Source organism: Argiope bruennichi, chromosome 7 (assembly GCF_947563725.1).
Source record: "Argiope bruennichi chromosome 7, qqArgBrue1.1, whole genome shotgun sequence".
NCBI classification, from domain to species: domain Eukaryota; kingdom Metazoa; phylum Arthropoda; class Arachnida; order Araneae; family Araneidae; genus Argiope; species Argiope bruennichi.
The window spans coordinates 36,694,605-36,708,897 of record NC_079157.1 but is presented as its reverse complement, the minus strand read 5'-3'; the positions used below and the strand labels follow the sequence as shown (position 1 = coordinate 36,708,897).

At 30.6% G+C, this 14,293-nt stretch overlaps 1 protein-coding gene across 1 annotated transcript; it reads left to right on the top strand.

Annotated features, from left to right (window-relative positions):
* Positions 1-2,618: 2,618 nt before the first annotated feature.
* Positions 2,619-3,740, top strand: LOC129975348 (zinc finger protein 226-like). The gene has a single exon (XM_056088411.1). It carries the CDS (start codon positions 2,619-2,621, stop codon positions 3,738-3,740), a length of 1,122 nt encoding a protein of 373 aa, XP_055944386.1.
* The last annotated feature ends 10,553 nt before the right edge of the window (positions 3,741-14,293 follow it).

Here is a 14,293-nt window from a genome sequence, read left to right as displayed (position 1 = left end):
TCCGTAGCCTCACCTGATTTATCAACTACGCAGCAAGCAGAATTGGAGACATTATTAAAAGAATTTGAACCCTTATTCAAAAGACCAGTGCAACCAGTTGCAATCGGGGAGCACGCGATTGAACTTTTGCCCAATATTACTAGACGTAAACCGCATTCCTACAGTGTTCCAATGTCTTATAGAGCAGAGGTGGATAGACAAGTGAAAGAACTGTTGGACTTACACTTGATTGAACCTTCGAATGCAGACATTACATATCCTATAGTATGTGTGGCAAAGAATGACGCATCCATTCGAATGTGTATTGACTATAGAGCCCTTAATGCTGTAACAAAAGTTCCTAATTACCCCTTGAAAGATACACAAGAATTAGTTTTTACTGCGGGGATGGCTCAATGGTTATCTTGTCTAGATTTGCTAAAGGGATATTACCAAATTAAAATGAATGATGAGAACAAAATTTTAACAGCTTTTTCTACTCATAACGGAGTATATCAGTGGTAGGTTATGCCTTTGGGTGTATCGGGAGCATCGGGTACATTCCAAAAAATAATGAATAGTGTTCTTCGAAACCATTCTAGTTATTCTCAAGCTTACATTGACGATACAATAGTGTACTCCAAAACATGGAGCGAACATTTAATTCATCTGAGAAAGGTATTGCAGGAATTAGAAAAGACAGGGTTTTCTGTAAAATTTAAAAAATGCACTTTCGCGGCCCGAGAACTACAATTTTTAGGCCATAAGATAGGAGGAGGTAAGCATGCATCAGACGAGGAAAAAATTGCGACAATAAAACGACTAGAAAGGCCAAAAACGAAAAAGGAAGTAAGATCTGTGTTAGGACTAATGGGATTTTATCGATCATATATTCCTAATTATGCGGAAATCTCAACCCCTCTAACTGAACTAACCAAAGGGAAAAAATCAGGAGATGTAAATTGGGGAAAACGCGAAGAAGAATCGTTTTTTAGATTGAAGAAAGCTTTATGTGAGGCGACAGCGTTAAATGCCCCTGATTTTGGTAAACCTTTCGAAATTCACTCAGACTCTTCTGACTATGCAGTTGGTTGTTGTCTAACCCAAAAAGATGAAAATGGAAATTATAAACCCATCGCATTTGTAAGCCAAAAATTTAACAAAACTCGAAAAAATTGGTCAACCATTGAAAAGGAAGCTTATGCCATTTTGTTTGGATTTAAAAAATTTGATAAATGGTTCCATGGAACTACGGTAGAAATCGTAACTGATCATAATCCATTAAAATACTTAATTGAAAAAAATCCAAAAAATCCTAAATTAACTAGATGGGCATTGGCTTTGCAACGATGGAGTTACAAAATTACTCATCGTCCTGGAATCTTAAACAGACGCTGATGCTTTATCTCGTCTACAAACTAAACATTAGTTCTTTTTCTTGTTAAAATTGGTTCTCAATATCATTGTGTTAATGTATGTTTTGTTCAGTTTTTATTTCAACATATGTACGCTATAATCTTATTGTGTTTAATTATTTTCAATATATGTATTCATTTTTATTTAATATATGTATGCTATGTTCATATTTCGTTTAATTGTTTTTCATATATATATATATATATATATATATATATATATATATATATATATATATATATATTCGGAGCTTTCATTGTTATTTCAATATGTGGATGAGATGTTCTTATATTTTTCCTTATATGTTCAGAACTTTGTCCAAAGGAGTCAGAGAAAAACTTTTGTCGCTTGAAGACCAGTTTTTCTCTTAGGGGCGGCGTGTGAGGGCGCTGCTGATGATTAGAATCAGAAAACGAACTGACGGGAAGAGTGTGGAGGAGTAGAACCGCGGGAAAGAAGGTGCCGAGAGTAAAGAGATGGATGTTCGGAGCTCTATGATGTTCTCGTACTAAATTTTGTTATAGTGTTCTTGTATGTTATGTTTCGTCCTACTTCAATTAAATGTTGTCAAAAAAAATTTAAATATGGTGTCATACCAATTATTTTCGTTTACATTTACTTACTAAAAGGGCAGTCTTTGCCTTATTAATTTTTCTGATGAGAAATAAAAATTAAAAAAGCTCGGCAGCCCCGGCAACTATACTGAATGTACCTAAGTGAGCAAATAAGAAATAAAGTCATTTTTGAATTCCAAATGAGTTAAAAAGATTTAAACTACATATATATCATATTTTATTCCCAAGTATAAAATTCTGCATAAACTGACAAAAATAATTAACAGCAACTTGAATGTATGTTTTCAAAAATTAACTTGCAATAGTGGCCGAAATAATATTTAAATTGCCATTCAGCAACTTTTTTAACATTTCTATTTAATTATTTCAATATAAAATATCGTACTCATTTTATATATGCTTTTTTTCTTTTAATTTTCATCATAAAAATATTTATTATGCGTTTAAATTGTAATGAGAATAATTTTTATTTATTTGCAGATACTTGCATCCATTTCCTCTGTTTCAAAACGGGACAGTCTCTTTGCTGCAGATTTATCTATTTTGTAGTGATGGCAATTTTACCTCAAAATTAGGGAAGACAATTAAAATTTGAAGATGGAAAAAGAAGTTTCGTATATTTGCTGCATGTGTAAAGAATACTTTGCCATGGAGAATCAAGGCAAAATTTACTCTCAAGTTTCCTCACTGGAGTCCAGTTTCGCGTGTGTTTACTGTACCACCCCTTTCAGCCTGGGGTTCGAGATGGTACAGCCTTCTGATGCAAGTGAAGAATACGACACATCTAATGGCTCAGAAAAAGCTTTGGAAAAATATTCAAACGAAGAATCGAGAGTCACTCCAAATGAATTTGAAATGCACATGGAAGGTATAGATCCCAATTCTCTCAATGTTTTGCCCTCTAAAGAGAAAAATTCCAAAGAAAAACCTAATAAATTTGACATTTGCCTGTCAGCTTTTAAAGAAAAGTATGGCCTCACAAGGAATGTGCAGATTGATGAAGAACAGAACACTTTTAAATGCGAAAAGTGTAATAGAATCTTTTTAAGGGAAAGTGGGCTTGAAGGCCATATGGCAAGACACTTGGATCGAACACCTTTCAAATGCGAGGTTTGCAATTCGGCTTTCAGGTACAAATACAAACTTAAAGCTCACAAGCGCGACTCTGAAATATGTGGGAAACATTCAGTAACTGAATCTCCTGACAGTTTACAGCAAAAAGCAAAACCTCATAAGTATGATATTTGCTTGTTAGCTTATAATGAAAAGTATGGTGTCACAGGGGACGGGAAGATTCGCGAAGAGCAGAATAATTTTAATCGCGAAAAGCGTGATTTGGGCCAAAGCCCTTTCACATGTGTGGTTTGCAATTCGACCTACAAGCATAAACGTCACCTGACAGCTCACATGCGCATACATGACGAGCATAATCCTTTTAAATGTGTAGAATGTCATAAAAATTGTCAAACTAAAAGTGATCTCGCCCGCCACATGGCAGCGCATACCAACTATCGGCCTCTTAAATGCGACATATGCTCCTCAGCTTTCAAAACAAAATCAACTCTACGACTTCATAAGAAAATACATGAAAAATGCAAACATTGTAACATATATCATTCTAAGTCTGATTTAAAAACACAAATGACCGAGCATCCCGAATTCGTAATGACCGAGGACGGTAATTTCGAATGCAGCGTTTGTTATGTCACATTCAATCACATTTGTCATTTAAAGTGGCACATGAAGAAGCACGAGGAAGACAATAAATGACATAATGGATGTGAGAGTTCTAATGAAATTAATTTCCAGATAACAATGAGAGAGAGAGAGAGAATTTTACAGAAATGCTACATCTGTTTTTCAGAAATGTAGCAGAAAAAATATCGTAATTTCATAATTTACAATTTCTTTCTTTCTAAAACAAAGCCAATGACGATTTTGACTAACAGTTGTATCTACAAAATCAACAAATACGTCCTGCTATGTTCTACATGTGTTGCTACGTTCTACATGTGAAATTTTAGGCCTATTTATATTACTTGACTTTATGGAAAACAATTTCTTTCTTTCTAAAACAAAACCTATGACAATTTTGACTAACAGTTGTATCTACAAAATCAACAAATACGTCCAACTGCTATGTTCTACATGTGTTGCTATGTTCTACATGTGAAATCTTAGGCCTATTTATATTACTTGACTTTATGGAAACTGTAAATAGAATTAAGGCTTAGGGCATTCAGATAGGGAAACTGGAGAACTACAACAAGCAATTTTTACCAAAAAAAAATGTTTTTTACACAAAATTCAGAATATTTTATCTTGAATAATCTGCCTATAATACATTTTCTAATACTTTGTAAAAAATCTACAAATACGGCCAAATGCTATATTCTACAAATGAAATATTAGACCTAGTTATATTCTTTGACTTTATGGAAAATGTAAATAGAAATAAAGTTTAGGACATTCGGATATGGAAACTGAAGAATTATAATATATAAAGTCTATATTATATATATATATATATATATATATATATATATATATAAATATATAAATATGTATAGTCTGCCTATAATAAATTTTCTAATATATTGTAAGAAATTGTCTCAATAATGTTTTATTTTATTTCAAAAGGATTCAGGCAATTTTTGAGTTTGGTTTCTTATCTTGGAGATATATACTTTGGAGTTACAAAATATGGAATAAGTGTTTCATATTTAGGACAATTTAATTTAAACAAAATTTAATTTTCCTAGACCATTCAATATTTTAAAGAATTATTTGAAATCATTGTCTCGATAGCAGATTTTACTCATTTTAACATGTAATTACTGTATTGCTTATCTCAGATATAAACAGTTCTTTTCTAAGATGTCTCTTATTTTGTTGATTTTTCATTATAAAAAGATAGAAAAATATGTACTCATAGTTAATAATCCGTTTTAGTCGAAATATAAAAATAATTATCAGATAAATTAAAAAAGTTATTAAAATACAAGAATAATTATTAGATAAATTTTAATAACAAGTAGATAAATTTTTTGTAACTTGTAAATTTAGCAATAAGTTTTCTGAAGATTGCAATGAAATCCTATGTATCATGCGCAATACTTTATGCATATTGGAATATTTATTGTTAAATAAGGAATTTAATATCAAATCAATAGCAAAGTTTCAATCATACTCACGTGGTCAAAGAAATAATAAAAAGTATTATTTTGTTAAAAAACCAGAATTTTTTTTTCTTTACATGTATGAAAATGTGATATTCTATTTTATGAAAATATTATCTAATTTTATTCTAATCTTATTTGTCATTTTTATTCTGGTTTATAATGAATCTATGAATATTCGAAAATCTATGACATGCAAACGTCATTACCAATACCAAAAACAAAGAAAAAAATTAATATTATAACTTAATCATTGTGAGATTAATTTTTCAGAACCTTAGTAGAATATGTATTGATAGACAAGCAAAAGCTTGTGAATAATGTTTGTGAAATTATTCTTTTTTTGAAACTGGTGGAAAATGTTATTTCTATTGTCCTTATTTCAGATTTTCTCAATACCTAATTGCGACATATTTAATTCTGAGAGTTTTAGGCCCATTCTCATTTTCTTAAAATTCAAAATAGAATTCTATAATACTTTTTTCCCCTTCCATTAAAGCTTTGTATAGTTTACACATACTTCTGTTACTGATTTAAGGAATTTAAAAACTGGATGAATAAAGCATTTTTTTTTTACCGCCGCCTTCTTAAAAGATTTCATATTTAAATAGAGAAAAGCATATAAATTATCATTTCGTTTAAACAAGTGGTGTGAAAGGTAAGCATTAAATATTTTATTATTTATATTAAATTTATTATTTATTATGAATTTATTATCCAGTTACGGTTAAAGTAAGCATCCAATTTAAATCTATGAGAAAGCAAATACAACTCTCATTTGGTTTCAGTGAAGACTTTTAAATTCAAGCATGTCTTTCAGTTTCAACACGTGTTCGTATGCTTATATGGCCATAAAAATACTCCTCTTTGCTTCTTGGAATATCCGCGTTTTCTAGGATGAAGCGAGATTTAAAGAATGACGTGTTTCTGCAAAATCAAAGTGCAGCTTCAATGAAAAGAGATAACAGTTTTATTGAAATTCTACATGGATAAAAATATTACTTTAACTCTTAATTTAACATTATTAAAATTTCACCGTTACATTAGAACCATGACAAATTTCTTCCAAGTAATTGTAAGAGGAGATTTCCTTTGAGTAAAAACGTTCCCTATTAGAAGACATTTTGATGATGAAAGAAAATAGTAATTTTTCTGTTGTTTTTTATTTCTGATGTAACAATAACAAAGAGAGATATAATAGAAGGTTAGGTATTCAACTTCAAAGTTCCATACAATATTATACATGATATGATAATACATGAATTATATATGTTACGGTCAATTTGAATTAACGGTTATTATTATTACTAACCTGTCATTATTAATAATATACAAATAAGCCGGTTAAAGTGAACAATTTATGAGAATTTATCACATTAACAGATTATTATTAATAATAACCAATACATGTTAGTCAATGTCAGTTTTTTTGCGTTTTTGATGTGGTGGCAACAGCTAGACAATATCAATTGATTGTTTATTTTACACATTAGGTTCCCGATTCTTTCGTTGGCAGTTTTCGGCGTTTATATTCTTGTTTTTCGCAAATTAAGATGGTTATTTTTTTAAAAATTTACTACGACACAATGGATGACGATTTAGAAGTCACGTTTCAACAATCATTTAGACATGCTCAAATAAAAAAAATTGAAAAAACAATCAGTTATTTATTTACAAGAGAAGAATATAATTCGTTTTTCTCAAAAGTTAAGAAAAGCAAACAGAAACTTCTGCCAAAATATCAGAAGATTATCAACGAGTAACGAGATATGATATTGTTAGAATTGGTAGTGTTAAAAAACTCATTGTTTCAGTGAAAAATGAAAAAAATCCGATTGTTTATTATACTTGTTGGGAGGAAAATTTTCAAATAATCCATGACATTCTTATTGCAATCGGTCATGGAGGCAGAAACTGAATGATGAAAGAGAAAGATCATAGAAAAACTTCATAGCAAGTTTAAAAAACATATACAAAGAAACATACCTATGTCCGAATCCTATGTAAACCATTTAATTACACTGACTAAATTTCATTGGGAATTATTAACAATAACCGGTTAAAGTGAACAATTTTCGATATTTCCCACTTTGACCAAAAGAAGCCGTCATTATTAATAATGACCGGTTAGGATTAATAATAAACGATTACTCATATTGATTTAACATATTATACTTGAATTTAATGATAATCAAGATTGCGGGAGAGGATAAAACATTGTATAAATGCTGTTAAGTGCATTTCGAAATGGTTATTAAGGTAAAACAAAGACGATTATTTTGATAAGAAGCGAGATTATATGAAATTTCTTAATTTTTTTCTCATCAATGAAATTGAACATTTGAGGCAAAAATTTAAAACAATCTATCAAAGAAAATATATAATCGATTCTCTTATATATATATATATGACGAACCTAATGAAAATTTCGGAGCATTTTGCAGACGATGCCACAAATAGAAATTGAAGACATTTTCCTTCATTTAAATATTAATCATTTTTTGTGCAGTAATTGTAAAAGGACATAAGGAAGTATAAAATTTATAACACATAACATCTTCACGAGAAAACTTTATAATGTAACTCCTGTAACAATATACATAAAACATATATATCACATAAACTAATAACCATAACATATAAACTAAAACCATAACATATGAAACACAACATATCACATAAACTATGAAAGAAATCAAGTACATTTTTTAAATTTTTAGCAAGATATTCTTTACGAAAAGTATAATCTTATTCCAAATTTGACAACATCGATATGAAAATACAAATAAGGCTTTTTCATTAAAAAAAAAAAAAAACTGTCTTCAGCATGTACCGAAATAATTCGAAAGCTCTTAATATGATGTTGTAAACATTTTGTTTCCAAAGATATTTAATGATTGCGTATACAAGGTATTCAAGAATAATTCCTAACTTTTTGAAATCAATAAACTATTCGGAAGCGTTAATAGATTGCCAGTATTTATTTTTAAGACCAAATAATATTTTTGCTTCCAAATCTTAATTACAAATTTCGACAGCAGATTGTTGCTACTAGTGGAATTATTTGTCCGTGTAAAAACCCCCAAGATCTTCTATTTATAAATGACCCAAATTATAAAACAATATGCAAGATATTCAAAAAAATTTCAACAAGTATAAAAGAGGCTGATGTGCACTCAAAAATGTGATTACCACTAGGGATTGCGATACCGGTATACCGGGATACCGAATACCGGTATTTTGAGCCATTTGTACAATTTTGTAATACCGGTATTCACAAGTTTAAATACCGGTTTTTCGGTATTTACTAGAAATTTTTAAAATGGTCTCCACTATATGTTCAGGGATCGCCAACATAGCAAAATAGTATACGTTTTTGTTTTTATGTCTCCTTAACGAGCGAAATTAATTAACTAATTAATGGCTTAATTAATTGCTTAAATCTAAATTAGCGAAACATGGATTATCCCTGAAAGAAGAAATTGTATCCATAATGATTGATGGAGCAACAGTTATGAAAAAAGTTGGAAAGTTGATTGGTGCAAATCAGCAATTGTGCTATGCTCATGGAATTCAGTTAGGAATAATAGATGTATTATACCAAAAAAATAAAGAACAGAAGTATCCAAATACTGTGGATATAGACACTTCGGATTCCAACTTTGAAGAGAGTAAGAGTGAGAGTGATATTGACAATGAAGATAATAACAATATAATTGCTGAAGAAGATATGGCTAATGAGGATGAAATATTAATCCATCAAGAATTGCTTCCTATAATTTATAAAGTTCGAAAGATTGTTAAGATATTTAAACGTTCCCTTATAAAAGATGACATATTATTAAAATACATACTAACTGAAAATAAAACAGAATATATGTTATTACTAGATTTTAAAACACGTTGGAACCGTTTACTCCTAACAGCACACATTATACTAGAACAGCATACATCACTATCTGAAGATTATATATTACATTGAAAAATCGCACAGAAGAAAGGCATATCGAAATAGAAAATGTCTTATGGTATTTACATAATTACAATGATTTTAAAAATGAAAAAGAAGAAAAGAAAAGAACCAATTCAAACCTGATTAAGTTTATAGTAAATTTTCTTAAAATATTTTACCCACAAACCCATCCACATTCAAAAGAATTCGATTCAGTTATCGAAAATTATGATGACACTAATGTCGATATTGAAAAGGAATTGTCTCTTGAACAAAAATTAGAATTTGCGATAAATAAGAAAATTTCAACGAACCAAAATACAATACAGAAATCAGCTATATCCAAAACTATCCGATAAGAAATCGATTTATTTGAAGATGAGGGATTTATAGGTAAATACTTGGAAAAAGTATATCGCGCATTGCTAACAGTACCACTAACTATCGTAGATGCCGAAAGAGCGTTTTTGACAGCTAGTAATTTTTGCACAAAATTACTTTTCAGACTTAATGACAGTACAATTGATGCATTATGTTTTTTAAGAACACATTTCAAAAATTTGTTTTAGTACCACAGACTAAATAGTAATATTTACAATTTTTTGTGATTTAAATAAATAAGTTGTTCCTTTACTTTTTTTGTAATTCTTTATATACTGTTATAATTTATAAGTTACAAATTATTTGTTGTGATATTTACCCTTTCTAATAAAACTGGCAAATAAAACAAAGAAACACCTGTGTTTTCTTTATTTTTCTAAAATTTCTAATACCTGTATTAAAACCGGTATCCGGGTATTCAGATCTAACAAATACCGAATACCGGTATTGAAATTTTGATCCGGTATTGCAATCCCTAATTACCACATTTCAAAATGAACGGCATTTGTTTTAATTGCAACATACTGCAATTAAAAATCCACATGTGTGGTTGAAAATTTAGCGTTATTGTGAATTTATTTTCTTATTCGTCTTACAATAAGACTCTAAGCGGAAGTCTAGTAAAATCCTACCTTTAGTATGAAATTTATGCCAGCAGTACAAGTCGCCAAGCAAGATGACTGACCCTATAAATAATACTGTGAAAGTTACCCACCGTTTTTCTTAAAATTGTGAGATTATTGATCACGATTGGTTTCTCTAAGAACATTTCTTTGTTTAACCTTTATGGGTCATAATTGCTGAAACTCCTTTCAATTCTGAAATAACAAACTTTTGCACACCGGCTGCAACTGTCTGTACTTCAGACGATAAAATTGGAATAGGCGATTCCTTCGGCATCTGAAGAAGGCATCGGGCAGAATTCTTTAACTTAAAAAATTTAGGGTTAGGGTAACAGCAAAACTAGTAGGTTAGCTACCTCATTAAACTGAAGGGTTCTAAGAATAACAGGAACAGCACAAGGTAAAATGAAAAGATACCTTCTTAGTAGCTTCGTTACTAGAGATTGATACTTTTCTTAAGAAGAAATTTGAAGGAATTGAGAAGAATCAAGAATCTCCAGTTTTTTCGAATTGAGAGATCATTCTCCTGAGAGACCGTGAAAGTAATGGTCTCTTACGTAAATTCTTAAGTTGATGAAACTCTCGAAATACAGCTGCGGAATTTCCTTTGTTTTCATAAAACAACTTCACAAGCAAAGCCCGTTCTGGCAGCGTGAAAGCCATTGCTGATAAGAATTAAATTTTCCCAGTTTTATTCCTTTTTATGCCTAGAACAGTATCTGCAAACCAAGGATTTAAGCAAATTTTTGCGTACAGTGCAAAATTGCAGTTACTGTGATAGTTTCAATTTTTTCAAATTTTCATATCAACAATAGAAATTTTTTTAAAAAAAATTTCATACCGAATGTTTTTTTGTGTGGTTATTTGTGTTTTTTCAACATATTTTCTATTTTACAATGCCATCTATCTATGTTTCTGGAACTAATTTCTTATTCACGTAATCCATCTCTACAGTGCCATCTATCAGTGTTTCTGGAACTAATTTCTTTTTCACGTTACCGACTCCCCCTGTTATGAATAGTATGCTCAATAAGTTCGGAGCTTTGCACTGAGTAGTTCACCTTATAGAGAACTCAGAGTAGAGGTGTTTTAATTTTGATCACCTTGTATACTTGCGTAATACTTTTTTATTTAGCTAGCCAAGTTAAATTAGAACAAATTTTATAATTGCAAAGAAAAAAAATGTTCTGAAAAAAATTCTGAAAATATCACATTTTAAGATTTCTTTAAAATTTTAATATTAAACAAGCGTAGCAGTCAGAAGGTTTCAGTACCAGTAATGTCACTTTTGAAATTAAGCGGAAGATAGAAACTTTGCAGAGCCGGAATTATTTTCAAATGTAAAGTCACTTCATCAAAGTTTTTATATAAAAATTGATTTGATACATGTACTCAACAGAAATATTATATTTTTTTTCTTTTTATCTGCTATAAGATATTTCAAATATGAAATATCGCATGCACTCAACAGAAATATTCTATTTTTTCTTTTTATCTGTCATAAGATATTTCAAATAGGAAGTATCGCCAAAAACAATCCATATATAGCAATTTTATAGATTTAAAAAAAAATCCGTATTGAAAAAAGTATTTAAAATAAAGAATACCAAAAGTTTTTAAATTTTTAATGAAGGATGTCAACAAAAACAAATTGCCTTAAAGTGGAAGTACACCAAATAATCCGAAATATCTGGTCATTTAAATTAATTAAAAAAGGAAAGAAGAATATTAGGTTGAAAAATAATTCGTAATATATATCCTGCCTTCTAGAATTTTTGATTTTCTCGGCCGTTACGATCGTATTTCTCTCTTCTCTCCATGCTGAAATAGACTTTTTGACATGTGACGCCATCTATACTTAATACAGCGTACTACTTTTGAAATCTGTTCTTTGGTCTCTGTTGATTCAAGCTGTGTTGCATTACAACATGATGGCATACCACAGATGATAATTTTTAGGCATGTGCTTTTGCACGATTGAATGGATATTGACTAAATTAATAACCTCATCTAATTTTTTTGTGAATTATTTTGATTATTAAATTTTGGAATGACTCTGGATATCTTGAAGACTGCAAACGGAGGAAGTGTCGAATTTTCCTTCATTACTTTGAATGCTCACACGATGGATCATTTAAATGTATCAACCCTAAGAGACAATGATATACAGCAAGATATATGTGAAAAAGCCAATGAATGGCTTGGAAAAAAAAACTAATCCTGATTTTAATATTAATAGTATTCCAAAAATACATAAAGTTATGTCAACTATAAATCGTATTCATGCGTCTACCTCGTGTATATGTTTCATAATTTTGGTAATGGCAATAGTATACATGGAGACCAAAATTAAAACACCCCTACTCTGAGCTCTCTATACAGTGAACTTCTCAGTGGAAAGGCTCAAAAATTGTTGAACATACTATTTAAGAAATGGAGACGGATTACACGAAACAAATTAGTTTCATAAACGCTGATAGATGGAGCTGCACAACCGAAAACATGTTAAAAAGATGCAAATAATCACACACACACACACAAAAAAAAAAAACATGCGGTATGGAATTTTTTCTTAATAATTTCTATTGTTGAAATGAAAGAAAAGATGAAAAAAAGAAGAAACTGAAATTGTAACTGCAATTTTGCACTGTAAGCATAAAGATTTGAATAAATCCTTGGTTTGCTACTACCGTTCTAGGTATAAACGGGATAAAATTGGGAAAATGTCAGCCTTATCAGCAATGGCTTTGCTTGTGGAGGTATGAGCGAGGATAGAACCTGGGACCTTGTGGTTCGCAGCCCAGTAAGATGTCCACGATACAAAAGCAATTGCTCGTGTAGCGTAGCTGTTAACTGGCTTATAAGCTTTCACTACATTGTTTTATGAAAACAAAGGAAATTATGCAGCTGCACTTCGAGAGTTCGGACGACTTGAGAATTTATTCAAAAGATCAGCAGGTACCAAAACATGCTGGAAAATTTTACTGTGCCCCAAATGCAACAGAGCCATAGACTTGTTTCAATTACCATTATGCAAGATGAAGCGGCCCTACATTTCTTTGGCAACATTTTACTAAGGATAGAGTAATTAGTGGTGCATTACCGGCAACCTAACCATCTTGTTCTGCACATCTTAATTCTCGCGATTTTTGCTTTTGGGTATACTTAAAAAATCTTGTTTATCGAGGACGACTGGTAATCTTGGAAGATTTGAAAGACAATATCACTATGCATGTGAGGAAACATCTTAAATGACCAATTGGACCAGTTGGAATCCGCAGTTGAACAAGCTGCTAAGCATCGATAAGGTCTGTCTGATTGAATGTTCGAAAAAAAAAATATGTTACAAATGTGTATTTTGAGTCTTTTCAGCCTATATTTTTGTTGTACAGCGCCATCTATCGGTGTTTCTGGAGCTGATTTTTTTTCTCGTAATCCGTCTCCCCATGTCTTGAATAGTATAATAAACAATTCTGGAGCCTTTAAACAGAGTAGTTTGCTGTATAGAGCGCCCAAAGTAGGGGTGTTTTAATTTTGATCACCTTGTATTTTAAAAGCGAGTCTTCACAAAATTTCAACGAGTGGTCGAGAAGTTTTGTTGGGTTTGCATGGTTAGTTTATACAAGATGGCACAAGTCTCAAATCAAGTGTCGAAACCAAATAGTATATATGGAGTTGTGAGTACCTTATAATTCATCTGAAATAATTTTTTCTGTTCTATAGTTTCAAGGCATAAAGGAACATGTACACCGAAGAAGCTAATGTTTTTAGATGGTTTGGAGATACACATTAAATATTACCTTTCAGATAGACAAACAGATTTTCTTATGGAAATAGTGGCCAATTTTATTTTCCGATTCGGTGAAATAAATGAAGTAAACGGCAGACATAGCAAAAAGGCTGTTTTTTTTGTTTTTTTTTATTCATGTTCATATGTATTGAATTAAGCCTGCTTAATATACCTGGACACTGCAATTTAAAACATTATTAATCATGTTACCTGGCATGTAAAATGCCAGGGGACATTTTATGCCCCCTGGCATCAAGTAAAGAAGATTAGAAGGGTTTGCAACAAGACTAACCTTTTTCCAAATAAACATCTTCCTCAAACAGCAATTTTTTTTATTTATTATTTAGAAAGTCTATAATAATATATTATAATCATACTAATTAATCTCAGTATTTTAA

Bases quoted from the DNA above. Each gene is read 5' to 3' on its own strand.
- LOC129975348 (XM_056088411.1), top strand. From the start codon at position 2,619: ATGGAGAATCAAGGCAAAATTTACTCTCAAGTTTCCTCACTGGAGTCC.